Below are 21,911 nucleotides of genomic sequence, written 5' to 3'. Positions count from 1 at the left end.
TATCCATTAATATAAGCCCATACTAGTCTAGTTGATTACCATAGATGTTCAGTAAAATAGCTTTGAGTATTTTTCCTGTTGGTCAGTCTGGATAAAGAGCTGTGAGATCACTGCATCTTAGATGGAAATGGGACATATGGGCGTAGAGCATTATAACATTATTCCTCTGCAGTTTCTGGGTCAATAAATCGTGCAAGCTTCATATTCACAGGCCAGATGCTGGTCATGAAGCTGTGCTGTGGCTCATGCAGGCTCGAGAGTCTCAGACAGGTCTGATTTTATCTTATTTTCACTCGTCCAGATACAGGGGAGTTTTATTGGACATGATGAATGATATGCAGTCTAGACCTGGCTGTGGTTTGTTTCTGAGAGCAGTTATAGGGATTGAGAATACATTAGTAAAGGTATATTTGAGCATATGTGACATTGTTTAGCTATAGCTTTAAATGACCTCATGCAAGTGTGACTTAAAAAACTGCAGAAATGCATTTAAAGCTATTCCTTTAAATGCATTCTTTAGGCTGTCAATATTAATCACCCAAAAGGAAAATTCTGTCATCATTTGCTTAGGCTTCGCTTGTCCAAAACCTACACTCAAAAGTTGTTTTGCTGCTTGTTCAAACTACTTATTTAAAATAAGCTGAAACACTGTTCCTAAGATTTGTTTTATGTTCAGTGCAGGTTAATTTAAGTTAACTTAATTGATTTGTGTTGGGACAACATGAAGGATTTGTGTGGAACCCTGCAGTTTCTTTCTTTTTTCTCCTGTTAAAATATCTACACTTACCGGCCACTTTATTAGGCAAACCTTACCAGTACCGGGTTGGACCCCCTTTTGCCTTCAGCACTGCCTTAATCCTTCGTGGCATAGATTCAACAAGGTACTGGAAATATTTCTCAGAGAATTTGGTCCCTATTGACATAATAGCATCACACAGTTGCTGCAGATTTGTCGGGTGCACATCCACGATGCGAATATCCCTTTCCACCACATCCCAAAGGAGCTCTATTGGATTGAGATATGGTGACTGTGGAGGCCATTTGAGTACAGTAAACTCATTGTCATGTTCAAGAAACCAATCTGAGATGATTCACGCTTTATGACATGGTGCATTATCCTGCTGGAAGTAGCCATCAGAAGATGAGTACACTGTGATCATAAAGGTATGGACATGGTCAGCAACAATACTCAGGTAAGCTGTGGTGTTGACACGATGCTCAATTGGTACTAACGTGCCCAAAGTGTGTCAAGAATATATCCCCCACACCATTACACCACCACCACCAGCCTGAACTGTTGATGTAAGACAGAATGGATCCATGCTTTCATAATGTTGATGCCAAATTCTGACCTCCTGACCATCCGAATGTTGCAGCAGAAATCAAGACACATCAGACCAGGCAACATTTTTCCAACCTTCAATTATCCGATTTTGGTGAACCTGTGTAAATTGTAGCCTCAGTTTCCTGTTCTTAGCTGACAGGAGTGACACCCGGTGTGGTCTTCTGCTGCTGTAGCCCATCTGCCTCAAGGTTGGACGTGTTGTGTGTTCAGAGATGCTCTTCTGCAGACCTCGGTTGTAACGAGTGGTTATTTGAGTTACTGTTGCCTTTCTATCAGCTAGAACCAGTCTGGCCATTCTCCTCTGACCTCTGGCATCAACAAGGCATTTGCACCCACAGAACTGCCGCTCATTGGATAGTTTTTCTTTTTTGGACCATTCTCTGTAAACACTAGAGATGGTTATGCGTGAAAATCCCAGTAGATCAGCAGTTTCTGAAATACTCAGACCAACCTGTCTGGCACCAACAACCATGCCACATTCAAAGTCACTTAAATCCCCTTTCTTCCCCATTCTAATACTCGGTTTGAACTGCAGCAGATCGTCTTGACCATGTCTACATGCCTAAATGCATTGAGTTGCTGCCATGTGATTGACTGATTAGGAATTTGTGTTAACGAGCAGTTGGACCGGTGTACCTAAAAAAGTGGCCGGTGAGTGTATATACTGTATAAGACCCCCTTAAATTTTTCACTCTTTGTTATATTGCAGCCAATTGCTAAAATCATTTAAGTTCATTTTGTCCTCATTCATGTACACATAGCACCCCATATTCACAGTCATACACAGAATTGTTGACATTTTTGCACATTTATTAAAAAATAAAGACTGAAATATCACATGGTCCTAAATATATACTGTGCAAAAGTCTTAGGCCATTAGTAGTTTCATGCAAAGCAAAGTTTAAAGTCGATTCCTTCCATGTTTTTCTGCATCTTGCCAGTATTGAAAAATCTGTTTACATTTCCAAACATTATTTTTTGATGCTAATATTTGATACAAAAACATTCGCATCATGGATGTGCAGCCGACAAATCTGCAGCAACTGTGTGATGCTATCATGTCAATATGGAGCAGAATCTCTGAGGAGTTTTTCCAGTACCTTGTTTAATTGATGCCATGAAGGATTAAGGCAGTTCTGGCAAATGAGGGTCCAACCCGGTACTAGTAAGGTGTACCTAATAAAGTGGCCGGTGAGTGTATATTGCTAACAATTTGGAGCAAGATTTAATGTAAACCTTTAAGATTTTAGACGTAGAGATGGAAAACAATCAACACTGGATTCAAAGTCCCTTTATACCAAACCCTGTGACCCTTTTATTTTTGTTTTGCTGCTTTTTCAGAGCTGCAACAGAAACTCCAGTATGTTTGGTCATTCAAGTAAACAAGTGTAATCTCTTCAGAAGGACTCTTTTCATTATTCATCGATGTTGGCAGGAAAGCAGCTTTCGAGTGACCCTTAAACAGTTTGTGGTTTAAAGCACTTTAGCACACGTTTAATGAGGATTATCTGAGGTATCTGTGGTTTGTGGGAGGTGGTGTCACCTTATTTTCAACACGTGTGAATTACGGGTCAGTGACGCCGTTCTGATTTCAGGATCTATTTATTTATTAAAAAAAACATTTATACAGACTGTGATGAGCTCATTGCTAAAACTTCCAACATATAGGCTCATTCTGAAAACGTAGCCCTTTATACATTTCTGGAGATTGCAAATTATGTAACCAGAAGTACATATGGCTGCATTTCGTTTTTGAAACAAACGCTACAGGGCGGTATGACGCCATTCCTTTTCGCGCTACCAGCTGACAGCTTACATCAGTATGAACGGCTTTCCCGCTGTTACCAGTTTGTCCAGTAGCTCACCATGTGACTTGAGACGCAGAGAGGAGTTGACCACGACGAGTCCGGTGAAGAACGGATCCAGAAAGCAGGACAAAAACAGAAGCCAAAAAATAAAATAAACAAGGTAAATAACAGGGTGAGAATGTGGTAAAGTCAGAAAACGTGTTAAAAATCAGACAAGGGCTTACTTTTTCTGGATTGCTTTTGAAAACACTGTTGGTTGGGTTTAGGGAAGGAGGAGGGTGAATCGATCGGTCAGTCAGTCAACAGCACCCTCTGGTGGATTTACATGAGAACAGCAGGCGAGAATGGCACTCTCGAGAGAAATTTGAGATCTCAAAAAGCGTACACAGCGGCCTCTAGTGGATTCATGAAAACAAAAACTGCAAAAAAAAAAGTGGCTCCTGGGACGTATTTGGCGCTCTTCAGATAAGGGTACGTTTTCAGAATGAGCCTGGGTTGAAAACGTAATTTTTTTTGTTGCTGGTGTATTAATTTTTTGATGGTGGCTTATTATTTTTTGTTATTTTTTTAATTGCAAAAAATAGTATAATTATAATTATATAAAAAATAAAGTTTAATAATAATAATTATTATTATTATTATTATTATTATTTTACATTTATTTTATTTTATTTCTTGTTTACATTTTTACATTTGATATTTGGGGGAGAAAAAAACTGTAAAACTTTTATATAATTCTAATATGTTTCAGTGATGGCTCCATTAAAAGGCTAAAATACTTTAACTAAAAAGATGAAATTGTTATGCTAACATCAGATGCGGCATGCCCAACTATATAGCGATATTCGCGTATAAACAGACACATGAACATTCTGAGTTTAATAGCTTCAAATTAGCTTCATTTGCACGTCAAATTCGTCACAATAGATGTGGATTCAGGTCAGGGGCAGGGTTTCTGTCTGCCCGGTGACTCTACCTAAATAGCTAACATGGATTTTACTGAGATAGTAGCTGTGCTTTATGTGCTTTAGGAAGGGTGAAAAACTGCGTAGATTCATTCGGCGCCATGTCTGAGTCCACTTGATAATTTCAGAGGTGCACCCAGCTCTGTGAGTCCATCAACTCCTCCAGAAACTATACCTGGATGATGGAGGCTTTCAGCAGTGCTTCCAACTGAGCCCAGCTCAGTTTTGTGAGCTGTTGTTCAGTCTCTGCAAGAGGATTTCCCCACAGGACGCCAACAATAGGCACTATGTCATAATCACACCACTACGTGAATGTCCGCTGCAGGTCAGATTTTCCAACTCGAGCGATTTGCAAATGCACAAAGCGCTCAATTTGCAGCACTTAATTTGCACGAATCGCATCATTCGCATCATTTTTTTGAGAGAGAGTACAGTTAGTGGTATAGCCAGAGAGGCAGTTGCAGATTAGGAGGGAAAGTGGAGACTAAATAGTTGAGTTTTTAGTCGTTTCTTGAAGACAGCAAGTGACTCTGCTGTTCTGATGTAGTTAGGGAGTTCATTCCACCAACTGGGCAGATTGAATGTGAGAGTTCGGGAAAGTGATTTCTTCCCTCTTAGGGATGGAACCACGAGGCGACGTTCATTCACAGAACGCAAGTTTCTGGAGGGCACATAAATCTGCAGAAGTGAGAGCAGATAAGAAGGAGCAAAGCCAGAGGTCGCTTTGTAAGCAAACATCAGAGCTTTGAATTTGATGCAAGCAGCAACTGGCAGCCAGTGCAAACGGGTGAGTAGCGGAGTGACATGTGCTCTTTTGGGTTCATCAAAGACCACTCGTGCTGCTGCGTTCTGAAGCAGCTGAAGAGGTTTGATAGAATTAGCTGGAAGCCCGGCTAGTAGAGAGTAGTAGCAGTAATAGTATTTTGTTGTCTTATTTTATTATTATTATTATGTGACGCAGTGTCGCAGTAGGTAGTGCTGTCGCCTCACAGCAAAAAGGTCACTGGTTCGAGCCTCGGCTGGGTCAGTTGGCGTTTCTGTGTGCATGTTCTTCCTGCGTTAATGTGGGTTTCCTCAGGGTGCTCCGGTTTCCCCCACAGTCCAAACACATGCGCTACAGGTGAATTGGGTAGGCTAAATTGTCCTTAGTGTATGGGTGAGTGTGTGTAGATGTTTCCCAGATGGTTCCGGCTGGGAAGGCATCTGCTGCGTGAAACGTGCTGGATAAGTTGGTGGTTCATTCTGCTGTGGTGACCCCGGATTAATAAAGGGACTAAGCCGAAAAGAAAATGAAGGAATGAATAAATAAATATTATTATTCAGTTCAGTTTCCTTTATTTTGTCATTCAAAACATCACAATAAAATTGTAACGAAATTACATTGCAACAGACCCAACAAGAACATAAAAACCATCACTATACAAACACTGTAAAATCCTAACATGATAAACAAGCTTTTATAATTTCATAAAAATAAAAAAATATAGTTATATAAGATATAACCTGATTTAAAACAAATTCTACAGAGAGTAACTTAATACTAAAATACCTATTTCCTATGTTTTTCTCTTCTTTTTCATTCTTTTATAACACATTTTATCTGTTTTTATGCTTATTTATTTTATTTTTTTAACCATTTTTATTATTTGTTTTTATTTTTCTTATAGTTTCTTTTATTCCTGTTTGTGTAAAGCACTTTGAATTGCCACTGTGTATGAAATGTGCTATAGAAATAAACTTGCCTTGCCTTGCCTATTTCACCATTTGTTATACTAGTTGTAATATTGATCATTTATGCAAGTTTAACAGTTTATTGATTTATTATTTTACACTAGCTATCAACAGTGTGTCACACCACTTAGACAGAGAGGATCCAAATGCAAGTATTTAATAAACTGGACACACGAATGAACAAAATAAAAGAGAGTCACAGACCACGACCAAGACATAAAAGGACAGCGAAAAAGACTGGGGAACAACAGACAGGAACAAGAACAAACAACGGACTGATAACCAGAACAAAACACAGGGGAAATATATAGTCAGCCAAAAAAGGTTCAGCTGGAGGATGATAAAGTCAGCTGATGACATCAGCTGATTCTATAGCACGCTGTCAACACAAGAAGGTAAACGAACACACACCATCGCACACAACAACACACATGGCATGACACATAACATACAGGAGGAACACACAGATCCATAAACCGTGACATAGTGTTTAAGAAATGGTATTATTCAAAAGTGTTATCATGACAGGATAAAAACGATCACGAAACCGCACTGATTTGCTCCTCAGGCTTCTGTAACGCCTGCCTGATGGCATAAGCCTGAGCAGGCTATGGCCAGGGTGAGTTGGATCCCTTAAAATGCCATTTGCCTTAGACAGACAACGTCGTTGATAAAGTCCCTCGATAGATGTCATCTTGACTCCAACAGACCTTTCAGCTGACTTCATGATCCTCTTAATGGTGTTCTTGTCAGATACACTACTATTCTCATACCAAAGGGAGATGCCATTAGTGAGAACACTCTCAACAGCCCCTCTGTAAAAAGTTGTGAGAATTGATGGGCTGAGGTGTGCTCTTTTTAACCTTCACAGAAAGTGCAGTCGTTTTCATTCTTATAATATTATTGGTAACACTTTATAATAACTACACACTATGAATCATTTACTAAGCATTAGCATCTAGTGAATTCATTATTAGTTAAGCATTAACTCTACATTAATAAACGTTAGTAAGCAGTTTATAACTGCAGCTACAAATGCTGTATTCTTGATTTATAAGCACCTATATAATGTGCTTAATAATTGTATTTTCATACTTAGTTAATGATTTATTTTTCATTACTAAATTAAGTATCGCATTATTTACAAACCAGTTGAGTTTAAGAGTAGTTGAGGGTTTTTAGGATCATTCAGAATGAGTTAGTAAATGATTAATAAACTATTGAAATCAACATTTATATATCTTATTAGTTAACTATGAGTATATGCCTGAATAATATGTTAATAAATGCTTTATTAACTCAACTTCATGCAATTTTGTGACCTAATCTAAAGTGAGGACTATTTATGCTTTATAAATCCCTTATAAATGACAATTAAAGACTCAGAATCAAATGAACAATAATATTTGCAATCTTTTCTTAAAAATAAAATGACTGTAAAGTTTAAACATTGTCAAATAACAGGAGTGTCAAAATATGACATAAAACTGGATAAAACAACAACAACAATATAATATTGTCACGGTTGATGATGCATGCGCTTTTCTGTCATGTCACGTGGGATTGTTTTGTATTTCTGTTGTGTGTTGTGATCACGTGACTCACCACTAGGATCAGCTGATCTGGCTCAGCCCAGCTGTTGGCACTTAGCTTCTTCTATTTAAGAAGCGTTGTTACGTGCTTCATTGTCAGTTCGTTACACTTGTTTATGGTCTCTCTGTGTTTTGTCAGGAACCCTGATCTGTTTATCTCTTGGACTCTCAGTCATCTCCGATCCAACTACTTCCTCCGCCCGAGACTGGATGTTATTGTGTGGTTGCTCACTGAGCATTCTGAGTCATTCATTAAATTTTACTTGCAATTGGATCCATCTGACTAGTGTGTTTCCTGAACGTTACAAATATTTAACAATATAATAATATGCAATGTTTGAACTGTACAGTAATTTTATTTTAGATAAGGTTGAAAAGATTTATTTTTAATTTGAAGTACAGTTTTATTTGTGTATCTTTAAATGAAAAGGAATGAATAATGTCAATTTTCCTGTTCAGAATTTAACTGAGCCTTTATTTGTCATTTATAAGGGGTTTATAAAGCATTAATAGTCCTCACTTTAGATTAGGTCACAAAACTGGATGAAGTTGAGTTAATAAAGCATTTATTAACATATTAGTTAACTATTAGTATATTCCTGAATAATAAGATATGTAAACGTTGATTTGAATAGTTTATTAATCATTTACTAACTCATTCTGAATGATCCTAAAAACCCTCAACTACTTTTAAATACAAAGGGTTTGTAAATAATGCGATACTTAATTTAGTAATGAAAAATAAATCATTAACAAAGTAGGAAAATACAAGTATTAAGCACATTATAAATATGTTTGAAAGTCAAGAATACAGCATTTGTAGCTGCAGTTGTAAACTGCTTACTAACGCTTATTAATGTAGAGTTAATGCTTAACATATAATGAATTCACTATTTGCTAATGCTTAATAAATGATTTATAGTGTGTAGTTATTATAAAGTGTTACCATATTAGTATATTCTTGTTATTGAAATCATTGGTGAAAGTGAAAGTCATAATGTCCAGCTCATGTTGTCTGGTATCACAGGACAATATAATGATGGCTTTTTTAAAGCTCTCAGCTAAGACAAAGCTAAGCTTTATTATTCAGATTAGACTGAAAACATTTTCCGCCCAGCGTGAGTCCTGAACAGACTGACAAAGCTGCTTATTATTGCTTAATGGACAATAAACAGTGAGCTGTACAGAGACTTACATCTGTCCACAGTGATTATGTGACGCTCAGGTAAACTCTGCCTATAAAATAATGAAAGATGAGAGCCAATCAGTGCTATTGTTTGAGCTAATCTGGAGCCCGTAATCTCAATATGAATTCAGTCAATGCATTTTCAGTGTATTAGTAGCAGAATAAAATATGTCCTCAGTGTTGTCCTAGTGTTTTTGGATAATCCTCAACAGAGATGCTCATGTAATGGCCTTTAGCTGAGATTAAGCTTGTATACGGAGGGCTTCTGAGATTGTTTTAAAACTAATTGGTGCTCTTTGGATATTCAGGATTATTGTGTTCAGAAGGGAAGATGTCCTGCCACCTCCTCTGGTAAAAACGACCTGGCTTTTTCAGGAGAAAAACTACTGTGTTTTTCCAGGAATGACGGAGATCGTTCAGCTTTAAAGGCTGTAAATGTAAACTATAAATGAAAATGCTTTTACTATATGTTTCTATATCTTATGTAATCAAAGATGAGGTGGTACGGTGGCTCAGTGGTTAGCACTGTTGCTTCACAGCAAGCTGGGTCAGTTGGCATTTCTGTGTGGAGTTTGCATGTTCTCCCCGTGTTAGCGTGGGTTTCCTCCGCATGCTTCGGTTTCCCCCACAGTCCAAACACATGCGCTATAGGGGAATTGGATGAACTGAATTGGCCGTAGTGTGTGAATGTGAGTGTATGGGTGTTTCCCATTACTGGGTTGCGGGCATCCTTTTTAAACCTGATTCAAATGGATAGTTTGTTGTGTTGTGACTTAAAGCCAAACTCCAGGACTTTATAGCAGGTGTCAGCAATGTTTGTGTCTCATTTGCATAAAGTTCATCATTTCGCAACTTTCTGACGATCTCAACACTTGCTCTGCTGTCAATCCAACAGTTGCAAACCTGTGACTGAGCGTTTTTACAGCATGAGATGAGAAGAGAATAGTTTTAAGGTGTGAAGTTCTTGTTGATCCAAAATGTTGTGTTTATTTTGTATGCATAGTGTGATAAGTAATGTACATAATTAAAATAAGGATCTAAATAAAATTGTGCATTACTGGAAAATAAATCTACAGAGTTAAAGACATTATTATCAGCCATCCTGTGAAATTGTTGTAATAATTTTTAGATACTTTATTTTGCCATAATGACTAAAATTAATAAAATTTTACTAGTTGTTTGGCAAGATAATATTCAGCTTAAAGTGCCATTTAAAGGCTTAACTAAGTTATTAGCTTAATTCATAGTAATCATTATCAGAAATGCTGTAAAAATATCCCTGCTCTGTTAAACAGCACTTGGGAAATAAATAAAATAAAAAGTAACTCTAAATAAAATAAAATATATAAAAATATAAATAAAATTAAATTAAATAAAAATTGAAAAAATTTTATTAAAATAAAATATATAATTAAAAATAATAAAATAAAAATAATAAAATAAAATACAAATATAAATAAAATAATAAAAATAAAAATATACTAAAATAAAATAAAAAATAGTAAAATAAAAATATGAATAAAATAAAAATAAATAAATAATAAAACAAAAATATAAAATAAAATAAAATATAAAATAAAATAATAAAAAAATGTAAAAAATAAATATTCAATTAAAATAAAAAAATAAAAAATATATAATTAAAATGAAGATGAAATTAATAATAATAATAACAAAGTAAAAATATAAATAAAAATGAAAAATAAAATAAAAAGTATATATAAATAAAATAAAATATATAAATAAAAAATAAAATAAAACTTAAATTAAAATAAAACATATAATTAAAAATAATAAAATAAAAAATAATAAAATAAAATACAAATATAAATAAAATATTAAAAATAAAAATATATTAAAATAAAAAAAAATTATAAAATAAAATAAAAATATGAATAAAATAAAAATAAATAAATTATAAAATAAAAAATATAAAATAATAAAATATAAAATAAAATAATAAAAAAATTATAAAATAAATATTAAATTAAAATAAAAAATAAAAACGATATACTTAAAATGATGATGAAAATAATAATAACAAAGCAAAAATATAAATAAAATGAAAAATAAAATAAATTATATACATGAAAATATTAATTAAATTAAATTAAAATTAAAAATAAAATAAAAAAATAAAATACAAATATAAATAAAAATAAAATAATTAAAATATTTGTGAAATTAAAAATTATAAAATAAAGTATATAAATAAAAATAAATAATAAAATAAAAATATAAATAAAATAACATAATTAAAAATATAAAATAAAAATATATAAATAAAGAATATATAAAAAGAAAGGAAATAATAAAGAAAAGAAATGAAACAGGATTTCCTTTGCACAGTACATAAATCAGAATGTGCTAAATGCAATGATATGCTAAATTAGGGAATTTAGTCATTTATAATCATGTTAAATAATTAATTTGATCTTTTTATTCATATTTTGCAGGTGGTCACCTCTCCTGAAAGACAAAGTGTGGTGAGTCTAAATGTTTCATTAAACAAACATGAAAAGTACTAGAGCAGTTTATAGTACATACTGTAATGTTTATGAACATTACTATAGTAAAGTGTAATTTACTGTATATAATATATTATTTACAACACTTTGTTCAAGAATACCACAGCATACTGTAGTATTAACTATAGTGAACTGATAAACTGTAATAAATATTGTGATACACGTTAGTAAACTTATATCTATATTATATCTATAGTTGTTGAAAACTAGAGTATTGGGTCATTTTCTTTTATCTTGCTGTAGTTGTTGTGTTTCCATAGCAACTGATTAATTTAAGTACTTTACTATAGTATTTACCATAAATTACTATAGTATTTTTTAATGTGGGACTTTATGCTGTGTGAATTGTAGAACACTGCGTGAGTCCATAGTGTGTGTGTGTGCGTGCGTGTGCGTGTGTGTGTGCGTGTGCGTGTGTGTGTGTGTGTGTGTGTGTGTGTGTGTGAATGTGAGTGCATGGGTGTTTCCCAGTACTGGGTTGTGGCTGGAAGGGCATCTGCTGTGTAAAACATATGCTGGATAAGTTGGTGGTTCATTGGGCTGTGGTGAACGAATGAATGAATGAATGAATGAGATATTCATTAAAAGGTCTCAGAACACTTCTCCAAATCGTGTCAATGTGATTAATATTGCTGATCATATTAAATACAGACAGACGCATGACTAGAGAACACAGTGCTATCCTAATCTGCAGTCACAAAATATATCATTGATCTCTTGCTGCTGCAGTTTTTTTCCTCGTTTCTCTCTGTACTCGGCTTACCAAGCTAAAAGGTCACAGATGTTATAAATCTGTCGTCTGTGCAATGACACAGCTCACCACACGCCCGCTTTGCAACATTTTATTCAGAAAAGACCTTGAGACATCAGCATAGTAAAAACTGTTGGAGAAATAACTGGTTTGGAAAAAATTATAAAACCGGGGCGGCACGATTAGCACTGTCGCCTCACAGCAGGAAGGTCGCTGGTTCGAGTCTCAGCTGGATCGGTTGGCATTTCTGTGTGGAGTTTGTATGGTCTCCCCGTGATGGTGTGTGTTTCCTCCGGGTGCTCCGGTTTCCTCCACAGTCCAAACACTACATAAACTACATTGTCTGTAGTGTATGAGTGTGAATGAGTGTGTATGGGTGTTTCCCAGTACTGGGTTGCAGCTGGAAGGGCATCCGCTGTGTAAAACATATGCCAGAATAGTTGCCAGTTCATTCCACTGTGGCAACTCCAGATAAATCAAGGACTAAGCCGAAGGAAAATAAATGAATGAATGAAAAAAAAGGTTATTATTAAAAAGTCTATCAGTGGCTAACATTGTTGCTATGCTAATGCTAACGGTGTTGTTGTTGCAGTAACGTGATGACCAAATGTGTTATTTGCTAATAAAAATACAAAAAATAATAAAGTAAACATTTTTTTGGGCAGTTTGACCTATATCCTAATAATATTTTACATTTACAGTTAATTATTAAACAGCAGGGAAAATAAGTCCTGAACAAGCCATCATTTCTCTCAGAAAACCTATTTCTAAAGGTACTTTTGACTTGACGTTTTCCCCAGATGTTGGTAACAACCAAAGAAATCCATATATAAGCAAAAAAACGAATCTAATTAGTTTACAAATGAAGTTCTGTGTGATAAAATGAAATGACACAGGTAAAAAGAATTGAACACATGAAGAAAGGGAGGTGTAGTTCGGCAGTGAAAGCCCAGACAGCAGCTGAAATCTCTCAGCAGTTCTTCAGCAAGCCTCTGCCCTTCTTCAGTGTAAATGAATATCAGCTGCTTCAGTCCAACATCTACATTAGCAGGAGGATGAAGATCAAGTCCTCATTTTTTGAGTCCTGGCTGGGTCAGTTGGCCGTAGTGTATGTGTGTGAATGCAAGACTATATGGGTGTTTCCCAGTGTTGGCTTGTGGCTGGAAGGGCTGGTAAAACATATGCTGGAATAGTTGGCGGTTCATTCCGCTGTGGCGACCCCTTATTTTAAATGGACTAAGCTGAAAAGAAAATGAATGAATGATTTTTTTACAGCTTATCTGTTTTATTAATCATTTTATTCTAACAGACATTTTCTGCCGCCCCTTTCTGCCAGAAAATCACCAATATTTTACAGTTACAGTAATGTAGCTGCAGAGCTGAGATTTACAGTACATGTACACTGCAGCAGTAGACCATGTTTTCTGTTGATTTCACATGGCAGCCTTATTAGATGGTTTTCATTTGCATGCACATTTCTAAATGAGGAAAATCACTGCATTTAATAATCAGCAAAAAATCCACGGCGGAGACTCAAATCGAACCTCCTCTGCTGAGAGCTTGTGATCCGCTTCTATATTTGTGCTGGATCTGTGTTACACAAGCCTGTCGTCACATCAGGGCAGAGGAAGGTGAAGGATGAAAAGTTTTCAGAGCATTGCTTTCATACAGGATAGTAGAGGATTTAAAACACTGTGTTTTTCCACATCTGAAGAGACATTCAAAGGCATCTCGTTAATGCTTTATTGTTCGGTCATAAAGCGCGAAGGTCCTTGCATTTAAAGGGGACTGATTATGACCCTTTAACAAGATGTATATTAAGTCTGTGATGTCCCTAGACTGTGTGTGTGTGAAGTTTCAGCTCAAAATACCACACAAATAATGTTTTATAACTCTCTGAAACTGACCCTTTGTGTCGTTTTGCTGACTGTCGCTTTAAATTCAAATGAGATTGTGCTCTTTTCAAAAGAGGGCGGAGCCATAAATGCCTGTGTGTCAGCATAGTGGCAGATTCAAAACCGGACTTATGTTATCTGTGTGAAAATGTGTGCGTCAGTGTGTGAGAATGTGTCAGTCCAACACAATCTCACAGCAATTCGTAACTTTTTGATTTAGTGGCTAATTCATACGAATTCGTACAATTTAGTATGATTTGCTCATCCCCCAATGACGGTTGGGTTTAGGGGCGGGGTTAGGTGCCACGCCTCCTTTTTAAAATCGTACAATTTTGTACGACTGAATTAGCCACTAAACTGCCAAAACGTAAAATGCTTACGTTTTCTGGTGAGATCAGGCTGGTCAGTCAGAGACTCCAGTCGCTGTTCATTTGTGCTTCATCTAAAAAGCCACATCTATAATCCTCTTAGTCACTAACATTATCAAAACCAATATTGGGCTACTAGCTTAACTACATTTCACAGTAGCGTGGTGGTAGCGTCGCTACTTTATAAGTCCAATAGCTTTTCAGTAGCAAAGCTTTTTTTTTAGTCAAGTAGCGCTGTAGCGTACACACAACCTTCCTGTTTTACGATGGTTGACAACAATTTATGTGCGTTACTGCCACCTCTCGCTCTGGTCGGTGATGTCGCAAATCAATCATTGGGCTCACATGAGAAATTTGCTTGAAGGAAAGATGACTGAGGGAGAGGAGTTATATATATTTATAAAGTTTACTGTAGTAAAGGCTAAAGTTTACTATGGTAATTACTATTATTTCATGATAGTTATTAATGATACTATGAATTTTTCAATACAAGTAATAAATACCTGCTTGACATTACTGCCTGCCGCACCTCCTCCAGTGCTTTTTTTGGGTCAGCTGCAGGTTCGTCAGCTAGTACCACCGTTCACTGATGTTTCGCCCCCTACCCAGTACACCTCCCGGTAGTGGTGGGGGTGGGGTCGTCAGTGGCTTGAGGGGACGTCTCCCCACCACCCCCTGCAGCTGCCCTTAATGGCGTACCACACCCCAATTCTTGTCCCTCCTCCGTAGCCACATCCAGTAACTTGCCTTCTCCGCTTCCTCTGCCATCTCTTTAATAGCTCTCCTCAGACTCATCCCAGATGCCCCGGTAGCGCGGAGAAGATGAATTACTGACTTCCCAACGAATCCTCTGCACTCAACTTCTATGGGATGTACTGTCGCCATCCAGCCCTCAACTCTACATTCTGCTGCTAAGTCTGAGTACTTGTGCCGCTTGAACTCATGCGCCGCTGCCATTCCCTCCTCCCATGGCACAGTCAGCTCAATCACCAGAACTTTCTTAGCCGCTGCTGACCAAATCACTGCATCTGGTCTTAGTGTTGTTTGTGTGATCTCCGTTGGAAAGATAAGCTGAGAGTCCAAGTCAACACGTATCTCCCACCTCTTTCCAGGCGCGAGCAGGCACCTTGTTCTCTCCGTACCTGTGATCTGCCCCCCTTCTCCTGGTCTGAGGAACCTGATCTTTGGCAGAGGACATGCTGATGTTCTGTTTGCTTGTACTCTGCATTTTTCCAGATGCTCTGCTAGCTTTCTTAGCACCTGGTTGTGCCGCCATCTAAAACGGCCCTGTGCCAGTGCAACATTGCATCCCGACAGGATATGTTGCAGGCCTGCATTGGCTTGATCGCTCAGGTGGCATTTGTCCTCAGATCCAAACCATTGCGAAAGGTTATGGGGGCAGGGGAGGGTATCGTATGCTGCTCTTACGAGGAAACTCAGCCGTGACTGAAGAGTTCGCCAAATATCGGCTCAGGATATGGCCCTGTTAACGACATCCTCCCAGCGGGTCCATGCTGCTTGCTTGCCCTGTGCAACAGCCTTTATTTCAAGAGTTCCCACTTAGATATGCTTGGCGTATAAAGCAGGTTTGGCATGCTGTCCCGGGAGCGAACCCTGAGCTCGGAGATATTTGAGCCCAGGGCTCCCGCCCGCTCGATAAGCATATCAGGAGATCCGAGATCAGGTAGGTCTTGAGAGCTCCCCCTTTAGAAAAGGGAGGAAAAGGAGGAGATGGGGTGGAAGGGGGGATTCTTTCAATCGAAGATAGAACAGTAGGGAGAAAATGATCCATTTATAGTAAACTAGGATCACTCTGATTGGATTATTACTGATATTACAGATGAGCGGCCAGACATGCTCAATCATATCACGTGCTCCTCTCAAAATTAGTTTATGAAACTTCACAAAGTAGCAGTCCTGCTCCACTTAGGAGACCTCTTCCACCACCATAACTTTCCTCTGCTTCAATATGTAAGTTAGTATAATTTAATGCTTATTCGTAAATATTTCCCTTTACTATACATTACTGTAGTGTTTTAAATGCGTAACACCTGGTTTTATTGGATTTTTTGGTTTTTGCTGTTATATACTATAATTTATTTCCCAGTGATGGGTTGCAGCTGGAAGGGCATCCACTGCGTAAAACATGCTGGATAGGTTGGCGGTTCATTCCGCTGTGGTGACCCCGGAATAATAAAGGGACTAAGCCGACAAAGAAAATGAATGAATGAATGAATGAATGAATACTATAATTTGTTTCTGTTTGGTACAATATTATTTACAGTAAATAACTGAACTGAACAATTCCGCCTCATATGATTCATTGACAGTTTTAGTGATCACTGAGATATAAATGATAATTTAAGTTGCTTCGATTTAAAAATGAAAATTGCGAAAATAGCTTAAATGTAGTACTTTTGCAAAGTAGCTTTTAGCTTAGCTTGCTACATTTCCCAGGGTGTGGCTTTTAGTGTAGTTAAGCTTTGCTCACGACATTTTTCAAGTAGCTTGCCCAACACTGCTCAAAACTCTAATGGCGGACAGCTGCTTCTCACTCAGGGCTGAATATGCTAATGAGGGAGAGATGGTCACTAGTCAGTCGTCCCCTCTGATGACACGTACAAAGGGAGAATGTCAATCAAAGTGTTTCTGCAGACGTGTGATTATAAATTGAGTTAATTACCATTAGAGGCTGGTTATATATATATATATATATATATATATATATATATATATATATATATATATATATATATACACATTTTATGAATAATTAATATTATTTATATATTTTAATATTATTTGTAATAGTTTTTTTATATTTGGCAATATTTAAAAAGCTGTAATCTGATGGTTTAAAAAAAATCTAAATATTAAATGTTTATATAGTCATGAAATTGCCTTTAAAGTTGTATAAATTAAGATTTTGCCAGTGAATATTTCTGATCAAAAATATGTTTTTATATATTTGTGTATATAATATAATATAATATAATATAATATAATATAATATAATATAATATAATATAATATAATATAATATAATATAATATAATACAACATATATAATATAATATAATATAATATAATATAATATAATATAATATAATATAATATATAATATAATATAATAGAACATAATATAATATAATATAATATAATATAATATAATATAACATAATATAATATAATATAATATAATATAATATAATATAATATAATATAATATAATATAATACAATATAATATAATATAATATAATTTAATATAATATAATATAATAGAACATAATATAATATAATATAATATAATATAATAGAACATAATATAATATAATATAATATAATATAATATAATATAATATAATAGAACATAATATAATATAATATAATATAATATAATATAATATAATATAATATAATATAATATAATAGAACATAATATAATATAATATAATATAATATAATATAATATAATATAATAGAATAGAACATAATATAATATAATATAATAATATAATATAATATAATATAATATAATATAATAGAACATAATATAATATAATATAATATAATATAATATAATATAATATAATATAATATAATAGAACATAATATAATATAATATAATATAATATAATATAATATAATATAATATAATATAATATAATATAATATAATATAATATAATATAATATAATATAATACAATATAATATAATATAATGTAATATAACACGCACACACTGTATTATTCTAAAGACAGATGATAGTGTAGTTTGATGAATATGCAAAAACATTGTATTACATGAAAGTATATGTGTTAAATATATATTACACACCCACACGCACTATTTTTTATTTATAATTTTTACGTTAACATTAAAAGTAAGCTATTTTGTGTTAATGTGTGAGACTGACACATAATAACCCACTAAGTGTAAATAACTAGAATAGCAGAGTGTTAAATATTAAACTGTTTGTACTATAAACATTCATTATTAATAATAGAAAATAAAGTGATAAAGAGAAATTTGCATTAAACAAGTTGCACAGCAGAACAGAAAACCCAGCATTGGTACATATCCAATTTAATTTAATTTAATTTAATTTAATTTTATTTTATTTTATTTTATTTTATTTTATTTTATTTTATTTTATTTATTTTATTTTATTTTATTTTATTTTATTTTATTTTATTTTATTTTATTTTATTTTATTTTATTTTATTTTAATGTAATTATTTATTTTATTTATTTATTTATTTTATTTTATTATTATTTTTAATTATTTATTTTATTTTTATTTTATATTTTATTTTATTGTTTAATGTAATGTAATTATTTTATTATTTATTTTATTTTATTATTATTTTTTAATTTAATTTAATTATTTATTTATTTTTATTTATTTTTTATATTTTATTATTTAATTAAATTTTATTATTTATTTATTTATTTCATTTTATTTTATTGTTTAATTTAATGTAATTGTTCATTTTATTATTTATTTATTTAGTTTATTTTATTGATTTTATTTATTTTAATTATTTATTTTATTATTTATTTATTTATTATTTATCTTATTTTATTATTTAATATATTTATTTTATTTTTTATTCAATATTTTATTTTATTTCTTATTTAATTATTTTATTTTACCTTATTTTATTTAATTTTTTATATTTTAATTTAATTTAATATTTCCATATTCATTTTCACTTTATTAAACAGACTTTTACTTTCTGGTGGGCCCTGGATAGTCACTAGTAAAGGTTTTGAGGATATGTTTGCTCTTGAGATATGGTGTACAGTACTAGACCTCGATATAAAGATAAGCATAAACATAAAGAAAGCGTGAGAACAAGGTCAGGCCTTTTCTGTCCACTCCCAGCATGCCTCTGGGGAGGAGGCGGGCAAAATACAGTGGTGCAACACCAGAAGAGGAGCAATTCCTCCCTGTATGAACGAGAGAGAGAGAGACAGTGCAAGATAAGGACAGTGTAAGTTTGCATGCAGCGAGAAACAGCGCTGATGTCACTGCTGTAATCTGTGTGTGTGAGCATGCATGAGTGTGACGTGCACTGCATGCGCTGTAGATCAGTTGCATCATTGCATGCTCCCTGAGTTGAGACTTATTCTGGAGATAAAATAGCAAAACAGACAGAAAATGGACCTTTACTGCCGACTGGACTCTCAGGTATGGCTCTTGTTTTACTGCAGTGTTTTTTAATTGCATGAAAACTCTGCGTTGATTTAATCAATGCATGGCCTGTCTTTGAACTTTAATACAGTCAAATAACATGCATGCTTTATAAATGAGCCTTAATAATCGTGCATTGGTAAGACTGTGCAGTGTTTTGCTGGAGAATTGTGTGTGATGCAGTGCTGTTCTCTGCAGGCTGAATGTCATTGATCAGATGCAGGTTAGTGGTGTGGAGGAGGGGTGCAAGCATGTGCTGAGACTGTAAAGAAGCAGGTTAGCATGCTGCAGATGTCAGACAAGACCTCAGATTCATCTCTCATTTTCTTTCCTGGACTAGCTTTAATGCTTAGGTGTTTTACAGTCGCATGCATGTTGTTACCTATGGCAGCATTTTAAAGAGCTGCTCAGGTTTAACCCCCTAACTGACCAATAGCAGGACACTTATATTTACTGTATTGCAAATAATTAGGGTGGCATGGTGGTTCAAGTCTCGGCTGGGCCAGTTGGCATTTCTGTGTGGAGTTTACATGTTCTTCCCGTGTTGGCGTGGGTTTCTTCCGGGTGCTCCGGATGAAAAAATGCAAGTCTTTTATGTGTAAAATGCTAATATGCAGTTCAACACCAAACAACATTAGCTCAAAATAGTTCAGGTGAATTAATAATAATAATTTAAAAGAAATCTCAACACATTTTGAACAGGCATTGTGATGGTTTCCTCAGTTTTCTACAAATTTCTTTAACCCTTTGTACAAAACTTAACAAACAGTATTTAAAACCTCAAGAATATTTACGAGATCAACATTGATCACACAACCAGTTAATCAATAACACAAACACTACCGGACATACATTTGAGGAAAACCAGTGCTTATTATAAACACAAGGAAACCAGTAGAGAAACATAAGAGAAGAAACCAATCAGGAAGAAGGTCACAGCAAGAAGGTTGCTGGTTTGAGCCCTGGCTGGGTCAGTCTTGCATGTTCTCCCCGTGTTGGCGTGGGTTTTCTCCGGGTGCTCTAGTTTCCTCCACGGTCCAAAGACATGTGCTATAGGTGAATTGAATAGGGTAAAATTGGCTGTAGTGTATGAGTGTGTGCAAGAGTGTTTCCCAGTTTCCGAAGGATGGGTTGCGCCTGGGAGAGCATGTGCTGCGTAAAACATGTGCTGGATAAGTTGGCGGTTTATTCTACAGTGGCGACCCCTGATTAATGAAGGGACTGTAGGGATGACAGTAACTGTTATTTATGTCCCACTGCTAATAGACAAACATTATTTCTCACTTCCACATTAGAGTTTGCAGTGTTTTGATTCAGATGTTTTATAAGATCAATGCATACTGCCAATAATAATAATAATGATAAAAAAAACATTGAAAATGTTCACATTTTGCATTGTTGGGTTGCTTTTGAAGCATTTCAAGAGTTCACACTTAGCTCATGATTTATACATAGCTTGTTTGGCGTGCTGTCCCGGGAGAGAGCCCTGAGCTCAAGGGATCCTCGAGCCCAGGGCTACCTCCTTTCATAGGGCGAGGGGAGACTGAGCTCAGGTCGATCTGAAACTCCCCCGCTGCTGAGGCCAAGGTGAACTTCCTGAGAGTAAGACATTAGAAAAAAGTTTTAGGCTTATTTTATCTATAATATGGAGCACATTTGGATGGTGGGAGGAAACCGGGGAACCCGGGGGAAACCCACGCAGACACTGGGAGAACATGTAAACTCCGCACAGAAATACCAGATGGCCTAGTGAAGACCCAACGCCATTGGTATTCTTGCTGTGAGGCAACAGTGCTAGTCACTGGGCCACCGTGCCACCCATTCTGGATAAAGGTGGGAGGAGGGGGGTTTCTTCCTGACGAAGATAGTTGTAGAGAGGAAATGAGGATATATATAGTGACTTGGGATCCTTTGATTGGAGGATCATGATTAGCTAATGTGGACCAGCTGGGTCAGTCATGAGCACGTGCTCCTCTCGAAATGAAAATGCGGTTTAATATTTTGTGCCAAAATAAAGGACAAAATATGTTTGCAGTTGACGTTAACAAGGTCATAGTCAGATAAATCTAAAATAAGCAAGATTAAACCAGTAAATCTAGCAAATATTGTTGTTACTTTTTACCGGCCGTGTGTTACTTTCGTCCCTGCACACGGGGTCAAAAATAATAATGTGCAATTTTTGTTTAAGGTGAAATTATTTAAAAGTTGTTTTACGTTTGTTCAAAATATCACCTGATATTGATAGACTACACTTATGAGTTAGTAACCACAGCAAAAATATATTTCTGTCTAAAATATTATCTTTTAAAAATAGTTTTTTCCCCCGCTCTCCCTTACAATAGTTCTGTGTTTCCATTGCAACTATAGAATCATCACAACAGATGCATTTCAAGAACTTCACCATGGTATGGTTCAGAAATATTTCAGAATACTGATAGTATTTATGGTCAAATTACTGGTAGTATTTTTTTTTCACTTGGGCAAAATCATATTTTAATACAAACCTAATTAATTCATTTTAAATTGTTTTTATTTTAAATTT

At 34.8% G+C, this 21,911-nt stretch overlaps 1 protein-coding gene across 2 annotated transcripts in view; it reads left to right on the top strand.

Moving 5' to 3' along the window:
* slc4a10b (solute carrier family 4 member 10b) overlaps window positions 1-21,911 on the top strand; it is a 164,788-nt gene that overhangs the window by 9,554 nt on the left and 133,323 nt on the right. For both annotated transcript variants that reach the window (XM_056465939.1, XM_056465938.1), the window contains exon 2: window positions 11,084-11,113. In XM_056465939.1, the coding sequence (XP_056321914.1) occupies window positions 11,084-11,113 (30 nt within the window). The remainder of the gene's footprint in view (window positions 1-11,083; window positions 11,114-21,911) is intronic.

Source organism: Danio aesculapii, chromosome 9, assembly GCF_903798145.1.
Source record: "Danio aesculapii chromosome 9, fDanAes4.1, whole genome shotgun sequence".
Lineage (NCBI taxonomy): Eukaryota > Metazoa > Chordata > Actinopteri > Cypriniformes > Danionidae > Danio > Danio aesculapii.
Note: the sequence above shows the minus strand (reverse complement) of the source record. Positions and strands in the feature narration are given on the sequence as shown.